This window comes from Ursus americanus, unplaced genomic scaffold (genome assembly GCF_024610735.1).
Source record: "Ursus americanus isolate L20-20 unplaced genomic scaffold, mUrsAme1.1.p SCAF_96, whole genome shotgun sequence".
Lineage (NCBI taxonomy): Eukaryota > Metazoa > Chordata > Mammalia > Carnivora > Ursidae > Ursus > Ursus americanus.
This window is the reverse complement of record NW_028273678.1, coordinates 38251-52780: the sequence shown is the minus strand read 5'-3', so window position 1 is coordinate 52780 and position 14530 is coordinate 38251. Positions and strand designations below refer to the sequence as shown.

Below are 14530 nucleotides of genomic sequence, written 5' to 3'. Positions count from 1 at the left end.
GAGATATCAATTTTTTTACACACTTTTCTTGCCATGAATTCCTGCCAGCGTCATAATGTGAAACGAGCAGAGACAGATGTGCATCTTAGGCTGGACTCAATACAAAGAGAGACCGTGAGAATGCAAGAAATCCTGTGATTGGTTAGTATACCTGTGTCAATGGCCTGAGCTTCCAAATTTGGGACGCAGAAAGAAAGGGTCCTATATGAGTACCACAGTGAAACAGAGAACATTGCTAACGGACCATTTTATGGGTGTCTGAATGGGTGAAATAGGTACATTTAGCACTTTCTAGATTTGCCGAGAGCCAAGATCCCCAGACATCACCACTGCATTAAAGCCCATGATTCTTCAGAGTTACCTGGCATAAATCCGTCCTTGGTCTTCTTCCTCCACAAGATCATTATGACTGTCTACAAATAAATACAGACAGGGCCAGTCACGTTCAACAACACCATGTGTACATTCCAACTAAGTATCCGATACAACTAGCACATGGACTGTGTGCCCCTTAGCGGGGCAGCAGGATATTGTGAGAGTAACCATCCAGGAGGCCTCAGGTAGTGTCTTGGGAATGTGCCTTGGTCTGCTTTCCTGAGCCATTGGGCATGAGCTCCCTGCTGTGGTAGAGCCACATCTCAAGAGTCTGTGTACAGTGTGAAACATGTGTTTTGCCACAGATTTTGGGGAACAGCTTACCTACATTCTAAAAACTTAGTGCAACCTTCTCTCATTACCTTATGCCATGAGATAAATGGTTTAAGGGAATTTAGACACAGAGACCAAACTGATGGATGGAATCTGCAAACCCTCATGTCAAAAGAAACCTTTTGTGTACAATTCTTTGTGCTTACAGACATATGAGCCATGCATGGGAGGGGCAAAGGCCAGAATCAGCTGTGCTTCAAGGAAACCTACAGCAAGCTGATGGTAGAGGTGTTGATGACCTGATACTCTGATGACAACTCAGTGTAGACAGCCAACATAGAGGACACAGACACTGGGAGTCAGAGCAGTCAAGCAGGGAAACAACAAATTGAAAGATGTAGGTAAGGCTGCCAACATCTTTGGACAGGTACAAAAATTCAAGAGACAATATTCAGCTATGAAAATGAGAACATTGCAGATGAAGAGAGTATTTAATGGAAATCAGGAACAAAGACAGAGACCTCTGCATGTGGAGCACAAGTGAGTGTGAGCTGTCAATCTGCCTTGAATCGAATGTCCTAACTTCTGTGAGAAGCCATAAGCATGGCCTGAGATGAGGAACAAAGGGCAGGTGCCTGACTCACCTGAGGTTTGTGCTAAAAAGTGTATCCTAGAGCCTGACTCAGATCCTTATGTCTACTGGGCTTCTACAGAGCGATGACACATTTCTGCACAACCAGAGGTTGGGATCCCAAAAATAGGGGGTCAGCTTGGGAGTCCAGTTGGAGCTTTATCACCTTGACAATGGAGGACTCACTAGCTACTTCCAGAGCAGAACAGATGTCCAGATCTTCGAATGAGGTGATGTCAGCCTTCCTACAAGTCCCGAGGGAGTCAGACAGGTCAGGAAGGGCCGAATAAGTCAAATAGCATTCATCCAGGTAGTCACATGGGGTATCCTCTTCCACCTCTGGCAGCTCTGCGGTGAGCCTGGGAGGGTCGGGAGATCTGAAGTTTAACACAAGAAAAGTAGACACCCCAGCATCCTACTGTTTTGATGGGAGGCTGAGAAGTATACTCATAATGAAGGGGCACAGCCATGATTAACAGCAATAACTATCCTCCTGTTACAGGGACAGAGTGTGGCTGCTGTGGGGGCAGTAGGGACAGATAGAGAACAAAAGGTGCTCAGGATATTGGCCACAGAGCTAAGCTTCTGAGCAACAAACTGAATGACTATGGAATGGAACACATAGCTCACAGCGCACATGGGGAATCCTAAAGGTGGCTTCAACACTTTTGCATAAATATTGTTGATACTACCTTGGGTGACCAAGTGAACACAGGCTTTAAAAGACAACATCAACATGGAGAGACCTTGTGTCGTTGGTGCCTCTTTCTCATCCTGTGATATGACGTGAAATTTTTTTTAGGTATTCTTTGGCTATAACATATCCTCGGTGTGGTAACACCAAACAGGGAGAGGCAGATAGGCCTCTCACTCTCGTTTTACCAAAAGGAGTGAACAGGTGAATGCAGAGAATCCCAGTGACTGCTAATTCACGAAGTTCCACCCCCTGCAGGTTATTGAAGTGAAGGGGTCAGTAAATGGAACTTAACCATGTAACATGTGAAGCCACACTTCATGGTTAAACAAAGGTACTTTGTGATTGGAGAACGGAAAAACAGGCATGTCTGGCAGTTTCTGTTTCTTCCTTGAAATGCAGTTTAACCACTGAAATAACAACCCAGGCTTCTTCAGAGTTACCTGGGGCCTATCGGGTCTTGGTCTTCTTCCTCCTTATGAGAGATCTGATTTTCTGTAAATACATAAAGACAGGGAAGTCATTAAGCAGATCCTGCTCGGTACATTAATAATCTAGTGTCTAATGCTAGCCAGGCACTCAGATATGCTCAATGTGAGAACAGGTTAGTCAGAAGAATATTCAGGGTGCTTCTGATATTGTCTTATGATAAGTGGCTTGATTTCCTTGCCGGAGGCATTGGGGAAAATTTCCTTTTTCTAGGAGATCATCATCACGGTTGCCCTTGCCTTAAGTCTGTGCAAACACTTTACTTACCTTTTTCATACAGATCTGGGGAGCCAACCTCCATGCATTCTAAAAGGATTACTGCAGAATTCAGCCTCTGCTCATCAGAGAGCCTGCTTGTTAAAGACGTAGTGGAATTTATACACTGAGAGTGAACAAATGGAATGCAAAGAAAAACCCTCAAATGAAAGTGAGTGTTTGGCGCTACACAGAACACTGTCTCAATTCATGTGGTGGGGAAAAGCAAAGCACAGCTCTGCTTTGGGAAACATAAAAACAAGCTATCAGTGGAGGGACTGAGGGTGGGTTTTCAAACAACTGTTTAGGAAGACAAGTCAACCCAAAGGAAAGACAGAGCGGGGCTTGGAAGAGCAAAACCAGTTAACCCTGGACAAGAATGTCAACTGACAGTGGCAGGCATAGATTCGTAAAGGACGTGGCTAACAGATGAAACATAGAGCTTATTGAAGGTGAGAAGAGAGGTTTCATCCAAATTAGGTCTGACAGACACCTTCTGCGCTCATCTTGCTCAGGTGAGTTGAGTGTGGCCCAATGACCTGACAGAGAAGCCAAGATGACATGGGCATGCCCTGGACTAGGAAGAGAGCAAAGCTCCCTGACACACCTGACATTTGCACTTAAAACTTAATCCTAGAGCCCAGTTCAGATCAATATGTCTCTACAGGGCCTCCCCAGAGGGATGACCTCTCTCGGCACAGCAGAGGTCTGGGGTACAAAGAACAGGAGATCTATGTGGGTGTCCAGTTGGAACTTTATCACCTTGACAAAGGAGTACTCACTGGCCACTTCTAGAGAGGAACAGACTTCCAGGTCCTCAGGTGAGAAGATGGCGGCGCTTCTGTAAGGCCGGTAGGAGTCAGACAGCTCGGGAAGAACTGAATGTGTCAAGTTGTGATTATCCGGAGAGTCCCGGGAGCCGACCTGCTCTACGACCTCTAGCAGCTGTCCGCTGAGCCTGCAGGGTGGGGACAACCGAAGATTAACCTGAGAGGGATCTGAAATCCTATGTCCTGTCTGGCTTTGATGGAAGGGACAAAGGAATGGTCAAGAAAGCAGAGAGGCTGACCCATACAAGAGAGAAACAACTCTTCTTGTTTGAGTGCGACAAGCTCTGTTTGTCACAGGAGCAGCAGATAGAAAGGACAGTAAGTGCTCAGCGCACAGGCCAAACAGCAAGCTTGTGAGGAAAGAGCCTCAATTATCTCTGTGCCATCCAGTCATGACTCACTACATACAGTCTCAGAATGGTGGCTTTCCCCCTTCCTGTCAAATGGCATCCAGTTCTGCATGGAGTGGCCAAGCGACTGTCCCAGCTATCTCATCTAGAAAGGCCTCTTTCTCTCAATATCTGGCACGATAGTACATGTTTGTCTTCTTGCTGTGATATGTTCTTGCTAGGAACACATGTCAACGTGATAAATCTAACAGGCAGAAAGAAGACATGCATCTCTCAAAAAAGCACAGAGGAGAGAATGAGCGAGCACAGCGATCCCTGTGACATATTAGTTTACCTGGGTCGGCTGACTGTGGGTTACTCAACGAGAGAGGTAACTAAGAAATGGGAAGCAATTCAAGTACCACAAAAAAACGGAAAGCATTGTGAAAAAGGATAACTTGTCATGGACCGAATAGATAATATAGTTCTCTTCAGCACTTTCTGCTTTTCCCTGGGTGCCACTTCTGAATTCACAGCCCCCAAGAATTCAGAATTACCTGGGGGCAACTGACTCTTGTCCTTTCGGTCCCTCCTGATCAATTTGGTTTTCTGCAAATAAAGGAAGAGAAAGAGTTACATGACACAGACTCTCCTTCACAAATGCCCACTCTTAGGTCCCATGTAGCACAGGAGAGCAACAGAAGCAGATTGAAAACAGGCAACCGTGAGAGAACTCATCCAGGAGGGCTTAGGAGGGCCCTGCAAGCAATCACTGGCATTGCTCTCTTAAGCCATTAAACAAGTGACCCTGGTATGACAGGCCATCATCAGAGCATCCTGTCTTGAGTGTAGGCAAACAACACGTTGATTCTTTTCCCCCCGAGATCCCGGGGAAGAACCCGGTTGCTTCCTAGACGGTTGCTGCAATATTCAGGCTTTTTCCATCTGAAATGCTGTTGGTGAATGGTTGAGAGGAAGAAGCCATTGAGATTAAACCCATGAATGGAATCTATACACCATCAAAGCAGAACAATCTTCAAGGCTGCATAGATACTGGGGCCTTTCATGGGGTACGTCTGTTTCAGGATCTTGCGCGGCTCAAGAGAAACATACACTGTCCGATAGCATTGGTCCAGTTCTGGTTCTCAGCTAACTTGAGAGGAGGGAAGATGAACAAAGAGACAGACTAAAGGAAGGGAACGCACCAGGGGAGTGACACCTCCAAAGATATAGGAAAGCCTGCCAAGGCTGTCAGGCATCAAAGGAGAGAGACAAGTGGGGTTTAGAATAGCAAAACCAGTTACCCCTGGACAAGAATGCCAACTGACAGTGGCAGGCATAGATTCGTAAAGGACCTGGCTCAGAGATGAAACGCAGAGCTTATTGAAGGTGAGAAGAGAGGTTTCATCCAAATTAGGTCTGACAGACACCTTCTGCGCTCATCTTGCTCAGGTGAGTTGAGTGTGGTCCAATGAACTGACAGAGAAGACAAGATGACATGCGCCTGCCCTGGGACTAAGAAGAGAGCAAAGCTCCCTGACACACCTGACATCTGTTCTTAAAACTCAATCCTAGAGCCCAGTTCAGATCAATATGTCTCTACAAGGCCTCCCCACAGGGATGACCTCTCTCAGCACAGCAGAGGTCTCGGGTACGAAGAACAGGAGATCGATGTGGGTGTCCAGTTGGAACTTTATCACCTTGACAATGGAGTACTCACTGGCCACTTCTAGAGAGGAACAGACTTCCAGGTCCTCAGGTGAGAAGATGGCGGCGCTCCTGTAAGGCCAGTAGGAGTCAGACAGGTCGGGAAGAACTGAATATGTCAAGTAGTGTTTATCTGGAGAGTCCCGTGAGCCGACCTGCTCTACCACCTCTAGCAGCTGTCCGCTGAGCCTGCAGGGTGGGGACAACCGAAGATTAACCTGAGAGGGATCTGAAATCCTATGTCCTGTCTGGCTTTGATGGAAGGGACAAAGGAATGGTCAAGAAAGCAGAGAGGCTGACCCATACAAGAGAGAAACAACTCTTCTTGTTTGAGTGCGACAAGCTCTGTTTGTCACAGGAGCAGCAGATAAAAAGGACAGTAAGTGCTCAGCGCACAGGCCAAACAGCAAGCTTGTGAGGAAAGAGCCTCAATTATCTCTGTGCCATCCAGTCATGACTCACTACATACAGTCTCAGAATGGTGGCTTTCCCCCTTCCTGTCAAATGGCATCCAGTTCTGTATGGAGTGGCCAAGCGACTGTCCCAGCTATCTCATCTAGAAAGGCCTCTTTCTCTCAATATCTGGCACGATAGTACATGTTTGTCTTCTTGCTGTGATATGTTCTTGCTAGGAACACATGTCAACGTGATAAATCTAACAGGCAGAAAGAAGACATGCATCTCTCAAAAAAGCACAGAGGAGAGAATGAGCGAGCACAGCGATCCCTGCGACATATTAGCTTACCTGGGTCGGCTGACTGTGGGTTACTCAACGAGAGAGGTAACTAAGAAATGGGAAGCAATTCAAGTACCACAAAAAAACGGAAAGCATTGTGAAAAAGGATAACTTGTCATGGACCGAATAGATAATATAGTTCTCTTCAGCACTTTCTGCTTTTCCCTGGGTGCCACTTCTGAATTCACAGCCCCCAAGAATTCAGAATTACCTGGGGGCAACTGACTCTTGTCCTTTCGGTCCCTCCTGATCAATTTGGTTTTCTGCAAATAAAGGAAGAGAAAGAGTTACATGACACAGACTCTCCTTCACAAATGCCCACTCTTAGGTCCCATGTAGCACAGGAGAGCAACAGAAGCAGATTGAAAACAGGCAACCGTGAGAGAACTCATCCAGGAGGGCTTAGGAGGGCCCTGCAAGCAATCACTGGCATTGCTCTCTTAAGCCATTAAACAAGTGACCCTGGTATGACAGGCCATCATCAGAGCATCCTGTCTTGAGTGTAGGCAAACAACACGTTGATTCTTTTCCCCCCGAGATCCCGGGGAAGAACCCGGTTGCTTCCTAGACGGTTGCTGCAATATTCAGGCTTTTTCCATCTGAAATGCTGTTGGTGAATGGTTGAGAGGAAGAAGCCATTGAGATTAAACCCATGAATGGAATCTATACACCATCAAAGCAGAACAATCTTCAAGGCTGCATAGATACTGGGGCCTTTCATGGGGTACGTCTGTTTCAGGATCCTGCGCGGCTCAAGAGAAACATACACTGTCCGATAGCATTGGTCCAGTTCTGGTTCTCAGCTAACTTGAGAGGAGGGAAGATGAACAAAGAGACAGACTAAAGGAAGGGAACGCACCAGGGGAGTGACACCTCCAAAGATATAGGAAAGCCTGCCAAGGCTGTCAGGCATCAAAGGAGAGAGACAAGTGGGGTTTAGAATAGCAAAACCAGTTACCCCTGGACAAGAATGCCAACTGACAGTGGCAGGCATAGATTCGTAAAGGACCTGGCTCAGAGATGAAACGTAGAGCTATTGAAGGTGAGAAGAGAGGTTTCATCCAAATTAGGTCTGACAGACACCTTCTGCGCTCATCTTGCTCAGGTGAGTTGAGTGTGGCCCAATGACCTGACAGAGAAGCCAAGATGACATGGGCATGCCCTGGGACTAGGAAGAGAGCAACGCTCCCTGACACACCTGATATCTGTGCTTAAAACTCAATCCTAGAGCCCAGTTCAGATCAATATGTCTCTACAAGGCCTCCCCACAGGGATGACCTCTCTCGGCACAGCAGAGGTCTGGGGTACAAAGAACAGGAGATCTATGTGGGTGTCCAGTTGGAACTTTATCACCTTGACAGTGGAGTACTCACTGGCCACTTCTAGAGAGGAACAGACTTCCAGGTCCTCAGGTGAGAAGATGGCGGCGCTTCTGTAAGGCCGGTAGGAGTCAGACAGCTCGGGAAGAACTGAATGTGTCAAGTTGTGATTATCCGGAGAGTCCCGGGAGCCGACCTGCTCTACCACCTCTAGCAGCTGTCCGCTGAGCCTGCAGGGTGGGGACAACCGAAGATTAACCTGAGAGGGATCTGAAATCCTATGTCCTGTCTGGCTTTGATGGAAGGGACAAAGGAATGGTCAAGAAAGCAGAGAGGCTGACCCATACAAGAGAGAAACAACTCTTCTTGTTTGAGTGCGACAAGCTCTGTTTGTCACAGGAGCAGCAGATAGAAAGGACAGTAAGTGCTCAGCGCACAGGCCAAACAGCAAGCTTGTGAGGAAGGAGCCTCAATTATCTCTGTGCCATCCAGTCATGACTCACTACATACAGAGTCTCAGAATGGTGGCTTTCCCCCTTCCTGTCAAATGGCATCCAGTTCTGCATTTTGTGGCCAAGTGACTGTCCCAGCTATCTCATCCAGAAAGGCCTCTTTCTCTCAATATCTGGCATGATAGTATATGTTTGTCTTCTTGCTGTGATATGTTCTTGCTAGGAACACATGTCAACATGATAAATCTAACAGGCAGAAAGAAGACGTGCATCTCTCAATAAAGCACAGAGGAGAGAATGAGCGAGCTCAGCGATCCCTGTTACATATTAGTTTACCTGGGTCGGCTGACTGTGGGTTACTCAACTAGAGAAGTAATTAAGAAGTGGGAAGCAATCCAAGCACCACAAAAAATCAGAAAACATGGTGAAAATGGATAATTTGTTGTCGACCGAATAGATATTATAGTTCTCTTCAGCACTTTCTGCTTTTCTCTGGTTGCCACTTTTGAGTTCACAGCCCCCAAGTATTCAGAATTACCTGGGAGCAACTGACTCTTGTCCTTTCGGTCCCTCCTGATCAATTTGGTTTTCTGCAAATAAAGGAAGAGAAAGAGTTACATGAAGCAGACTCCCCTTCACAAATGCCCACTCTTAGGTCCCATGTAGTACAGGAGAGCAACAGAAGCAGAGTGAAAACGGGCAACTGTGAGAGAACTCATCCAGGAGGGCTTAGGAGGGCCCTGGAAGCAATCACTGGCATTGCTCTCTTCAGCCATTAAATAAATGTCCCTGATATGACAGGCCATCATCACAGCATCCTGCCTTGAGTCCATGCCAACAACAAGTTGATTCTTTTCCCCCGAGATCCTGGGGAAGAACCCAGCTGCTTCTGAGAGGGTTGCTGCAACCTCTAGACATCGGCCACAGCAATGTGTTTCGTTACACATCTCCAAAGGCAAGAGAAACAAGAGATAAAATGAACTTGTGGGACTTCATCAAGATAAAAAGCTTCTGCACAGCCAAGGAAACAGTCAGAAAAACTAAGAGGCAGCCCACGGAATGGGAGAATATATTTGCAAATGACACTACAGATAAAAGACTGGTTTCCAAGATCTACAAAGAACTTCTCAAACTCAATACACAAGAAACAAATAAACAAATCATAAAATGGGCAGAAGACATGAATAGACACTTTTCCATTGAAGACATAATATTGGCTAACAGACACACGAAAAAATGTTCAAAATCATTAGCCATCAAGGAAATTGAAATCAAAACGACACGGAGATACCACCTTACACCAGTTAGAATGGCAAATTGACAAGGCAAGAAACAACAATTGTTGAAGAGGATGTGGAGAAAGGGGATCCCTCCTACATTGTTGGTAGGAATGCAAGTTGGTACAGCCACTCTGGAAATTAGTGTGGAGGTCCCTTAAAAAGTTAAAAATGGAGCTACCCTGTGATCCAGCAATTGCACTACTGGGTATTTACCCCAAAGATACAGACATAGTGAAGAGAAGGGCCATATGCACCCCAATGTTCATAGCAGCATTGTCCACAGTAGCTAAATGATGGAAGGAGCCGAGATGCCCTTCAACAGATGACTGGATTTAAAAGAAGTGGTCCATATATACAATGGAATATTACTCAGCTATCAAAAAGAATGATGTCTCAACATTTGCTGCAACATGGACGGCACTGGAGCAGATAATTCTAAGTGAAATAAGTCAAGCAGTGAAAGAGAATTATCATATGGTTTCTCTCATCTATGGAACATAAGAACTAGGAAGATCGGTAGGAGATGAAAGGATAAAGTAAGGCGGGGTAATCACAAGGGGGAATGAAGCATGAGAGACTATGGACTCTGAGAAACAAACTGAGGGCTTCAGAGGGGAGGGTGGTGGGGGAATGGGATAGGCTGGGGATGGGTAGTAAGGAGGGCACGTATTGCATGGTGCACTGGGTGTTATACGGAACTAATGAATCATCGAACTTTTCATCAAAAACCAGAGATGTACTGTATGGTGGCTAATATAATATAATCAAAAATATTATTATATAAAAAAAAGAGAGAGATACAGTGAAAATTAGGAGGTCTGGAAGTGACCTCCTGTGCCTGGGCTGGAGAGGTATATGAGTCTGGCAGGGCCACCTTGAGAGCAGTGATTGACAGTGGCCCAGACATAAAAGTGCTGTGACTTAGACAGGAGTTGAGCAAAGCTCGCTGACTCATGGAATGTCTTATATCAAACACAGTCCTACAGCCTGGATCACAACAGTTTGTAAGGATAGGATCTACTTATGGGGATTAAGACTCTGAGTCTACACAGGGTGTGAAGAACAAGGAATAGGGACACTACCTGGGGAACCACATGGACTTTCATCCCCTTTGGTATGGGACCATTCTCTGGCTACATCCAGAGCAGAGCCAATTTCCTGTTCTTCAAATGGGAACTCACCATCACTGTAAGACTGGTCACTGTCACACCCTTCTTCCAGAACCGAAGGGGTCAAATCGCAATCATCCACTCTGTCCTGTAGGACTTCCTTCTTTTCGACTTCTTCCTGCTCCACGCTGTGCCGGGTGAGACAGGAATGACAACAGATCAAACCGGGGGGATCAGACATCATGGCTTCCTAGCTGGTTTTGATGGGAGTTATAGGGAATGGTCACTAGAAGCAATGGGCCGTCGCCTGGAGAGGGAAAAAGCTATCCATCCTACAAGAGGCAAAGTGTGGCTGCCATGGTGGGGGATGGGGGGAGAGTAGCAGCAGCAGATACGCAGAGCACTGCCCACAGCAGGGCTGACGAGGAATGAGACTCTACCACCCCAGTATGGTACAGTCACGGCATGAAGCACAGAGGGAGACCAGGCCCGGGGCAGCCACCACGTTCCTGAGTCGTGTTGACTTTAACATAGATTGACCAAGTGGTTACAGCTCTGGAGTCATTGCAGACTGCAGAAATGTGTGGCTGCTAGGCACCTTTGTATTAATAGTGTCACATGACACCCCACGTGTTTGGTTTTGGTAAGTTACTTCTCTTGCTGGTTAATTTTGCTAGTGTCTGTGTACCAATTCCTTTGCTGGTCACCTTCCTACCAAGGCCCTTAGAGAACTGTGTAGGAAGTAGATACGCATCTCCTGGTGTCCAGTCACAGGAAAGAATGGGTATTTTGTCCATACAGGGAGTCCTGAGGCTGGTGAATCCATCTTGGTTTACAGCACCACAGAGACAACAGGCAACACGGCCATTCTTTGCTGACCACCTACAGTTTTGCTAATCCTTGCATCTGACATCTGTGACTCTCTTGACCTCACTTCCTTTTCTTTCTGAGACCCTGTCCATTTTTACCCACACATTACCGGTTCCTGAACATTCATTGTCACCTGGGGGTCCGTGTTTCCTCTTCATGTTCATCCTCCTCCTTCTCATAATTTTCTGCAAATAAATTCAGAAATGTCCCGTCAGCTATTCCCACATCACCACTATGAACACAGTGGCCTCTATGGCCCGAGAGACATAAGTGTCCTTGCATGACTAGGCATCCACTGCATTTAGGGCACTGGCCTTAAGAATTGCTGTGGCATGGCTTTCTGATGCATCAGGCAGTGTGTCTCTGATTCTGAGGATCAGCATCACTGACCCTGGGCAACAGCTTCTACTGTCTCTTGTTGTCCATATCAGGGGATGCTTGTCCAGTTTCAATCTTGGCTTTTGCAAACCGTGTCTAGCAGCGTGCCGCAAGTCGCGCCACAGACACAGGCTCTCTGTGCATTCACAGCTCTCACATAGAGCCTCCTCCTTGTCCTGAGGACAGGACAACCACCCTGTCCCACATCCAACCACCGGGGACTTCATGGGCCCCCGCGTGGGCTCCAGTGTTACTGAGGGGTCATCTAGGAAACATGTTCCAGTCTAAACAGCGTTCCCACCTCCAAGTCCTACTGCATCAAGTTCCTCATCCAACTCCACACGGTCAGGGGCTCTACTTTGTCTAAAGTGCATTCATGAATTTTCCGTATCTGCTCACTACAGTGACAACAGGTTATTTGATATACATTACAGATGAGGAGACAGATATGGACGAAGTAAACCTCACTCTCTCACCCACATTTCATACAGACTGGGCTAAGTCTGGGAACCTCCCACTTAGGCGGGGATCCTAGTACACTAACTAGCTGCCTCCTGTCACAGTCTCCTTTCTGGGATCTAACACTGGTGGATGCTGCCTCCTGCCCCAAGGGCTGTGTTCCCTCAGGGAGGAAGCAGACATGTGGAGCACTATGACCTCCACCATAATCATTTCTCCTCTCTGTTACCACCTTCTAGTCCTGGTCCTCTCATGGCCTTGCGCACAATGGGGAACACAGGACAGCTGCTACAAACAGTGTGAGGGCAAGTGGGAAGACTCTTGTGAGCCCAGGGCCTTGGAGCAGCTCAGTGCAATCAGGGCTTGTGGCTGCCTTACCTGAGCTGAGCTTTCGGGCTAGGCACTTGGCCAGCCTGCGTCCCTCAGCCAGTTGCTCTTGGAAGCCCTGTCCTTGGCAATGCTCAGGGTCATCATGGGAGAGGAGGTCCTCGAGGTGTTTATCAAGGAGTTGGCAAACATCTCTCCCTTCGCGTAACTTATCATATAAACGGGTCAGCTCTTCAGTCTGGTCTTTGATCAGCAGATGGCACTGTCTACGGTGGGACAGAGAGAAAACTTAACAATGCAGAGAGTGGATCAATAGATTATAAGAGCTTTTGGGGAGATTTCTGGCAGAATTTCCCACAAGCAGCCGCCGAAACAAATTTGTGCACATGTGTGGTTACCTGCCTGTGGCAGAGAAAGAAGAAAGTAAAACAAGGCCTCCTCTGTATCAGAGAGTGCTCCTGTGAGCCCCCTTGACGTCCCTTGCATCTTTTTCTTCTGGAAACAGACTCAGGGGCCCTCCTAAGCACACGTCACAGACATGTCCCTCAGCTGCTCACTTTGGGCATACCCATTTCCCTGGAAAACTCCATATAGTGCATCGTGCAGCGAATGGACACACTGGCAGACACAGAAGTGTGGACCGTAGGGCTGGTATTAAGTCCTGAGCTCAGGAGAATGGCAGGGTCAAGAGGACAGCATTTGCTGAAGGAACGGATGACAAGCTGTAGTGAGCCAGGTCGTGACTGTGTGAAAGGGAAATGAGGTAGTGATCTCACAACACGGTGAATGTGCTAAATGCCACGAACTGTTCCCTTGAATTTGGCGACTTTGATATTTTTTTACAAGAGAGAATGAGGCTCTGAGTCATTGGAGTCCATCATTTACCAATCACTGTTGTCTTAGTTGTTTTAGACATAGTTGTGGAACGTGCCTGCCGTGAGGGTTTCTGCCCTTCTGGCCAGGACTTGTTGCTGCCCCAGGTCAGAGATGCCCACAGCTTCCCTCCGACCTCCCACACAGAGCTCTGCTTACCTGAGCTTCTCAGCCAACGTGTCTGCCCGCTCCCTCTTCTCCAGCTGCCCCTTCTCCCCCAGCACGGATTCGATGATGTCGCTTGACTCTTCGCACTCTGAGAAACAGAGATGCCTGTCTCAGTGGAAAGCTGGATATGCTGTGGTGCTCGCTGTCTTCAAGGGAGGAGATGGGGTCCATTCCAGCGCAAATGGAACCCTGGCAACCAGGCTCTGCGCAGGGAGCTCCACTTCTCATTCCTCAGCCTCCTAACTACAGGACATTTGATTCCTCCCTGTTTCAGAGCCCAGGAAAGAACAGCCCAAAAGCTCAGAGGGGAAGTAGACGTGGTGAGTAGCAGGTATTTGGCAGAGTCAGGATTTGTATCCCCTGACACCAACCCTGACCATGGCCACTCTAGCAAGTCTTGTGGCCTCTTAAGTAAAACACTAAGCAGGGACATGACGTAAGGCCCCCAGGACTCCAGGACCGATGGGTCCCCTGAACTAGGATTTCTATACTGAACAAGTATCTCAAAGGTAAAAATTCACCCGATACACTCGTGTGAACTAGAATGCATAAAAGCAGAAGGACCTGAAAGGAATATGGCCAAATCCTAATAAAGTGTGTGTTATTAGAAGCAGTAGAATTATGAACAGAGTTTACACGGTGCCAGGCTCTGCTGTTAGAGCTTTACAAGGAACTACTCAGTATTCATTTCGACTCAGAGAACTAGGACCCGCGATAGTAGTAGTTTAACAGAGGAGGAATCTGAGGCACAGGAAGATAGGCAGTTGGATTTGAGTCCAGGAAGCCTGGCCCAGAGCCCATGCTCTTCACCCCTGTGCTGTGGTACCTCCACCGCAAGCCCTCGGGTGATACCTGTTTTCATCATCTTCACAACTGCTTTCCCAGTTAATGGGATGATTATCGGGAATGTTGTAAATAAGACTTTGTTTGTCCTTCCCTGAAAGCTCATCACCTCTTCACTTTCCTAAATAACAGG

The 14530-nt window shown here is 47.3% G+C and overlaps 1 protein-coding gene across 1 annotated transcript in view; it reads right to left on the bottom strand.

The window, feature by feature from the left end:
• LOC123803505 (NBPF family member NBPF4-like) overlaps positions 1-14530 on the bottom strand; it is a 53615-nt gene that overhangs the window by 8868 nt on the left and 30217 nt on the right. Inside the window, exons 10-19 of the mRNA XM_087860561.1 lie at positions 13546-13642; positions 12565-12779; positions 11483-11534; positions 10419-10667; positions 7689-7868; positions 5577-5772; positions 3500-3749; positions 2417-2468; positions 1466-1638; positions 362-413 (exon numbers count right to left, since the gene is read on the bottom strand). Coding sequence (XP_087716687.1) covers positions 362-413; positions 1466-1638; positions 2417-2468; positions 3500-3749; positions 5577-5772; positions 7689-7868; positions 10419-10667; positions 11483-11534; positions 12565-12779; positions 13546-13642 — 1516 coding nt within the window. The remainder of the gene's footprint in view (positions 1-361; positions 414-1465; positions 1639-2416; positions 2469-3499; positions 3750-5576; positions 5773-7688; positions 7869-10418; positions 10668-11482; positions 11535-12564; positions 12780-13545; positions 13643-14530) is intronic.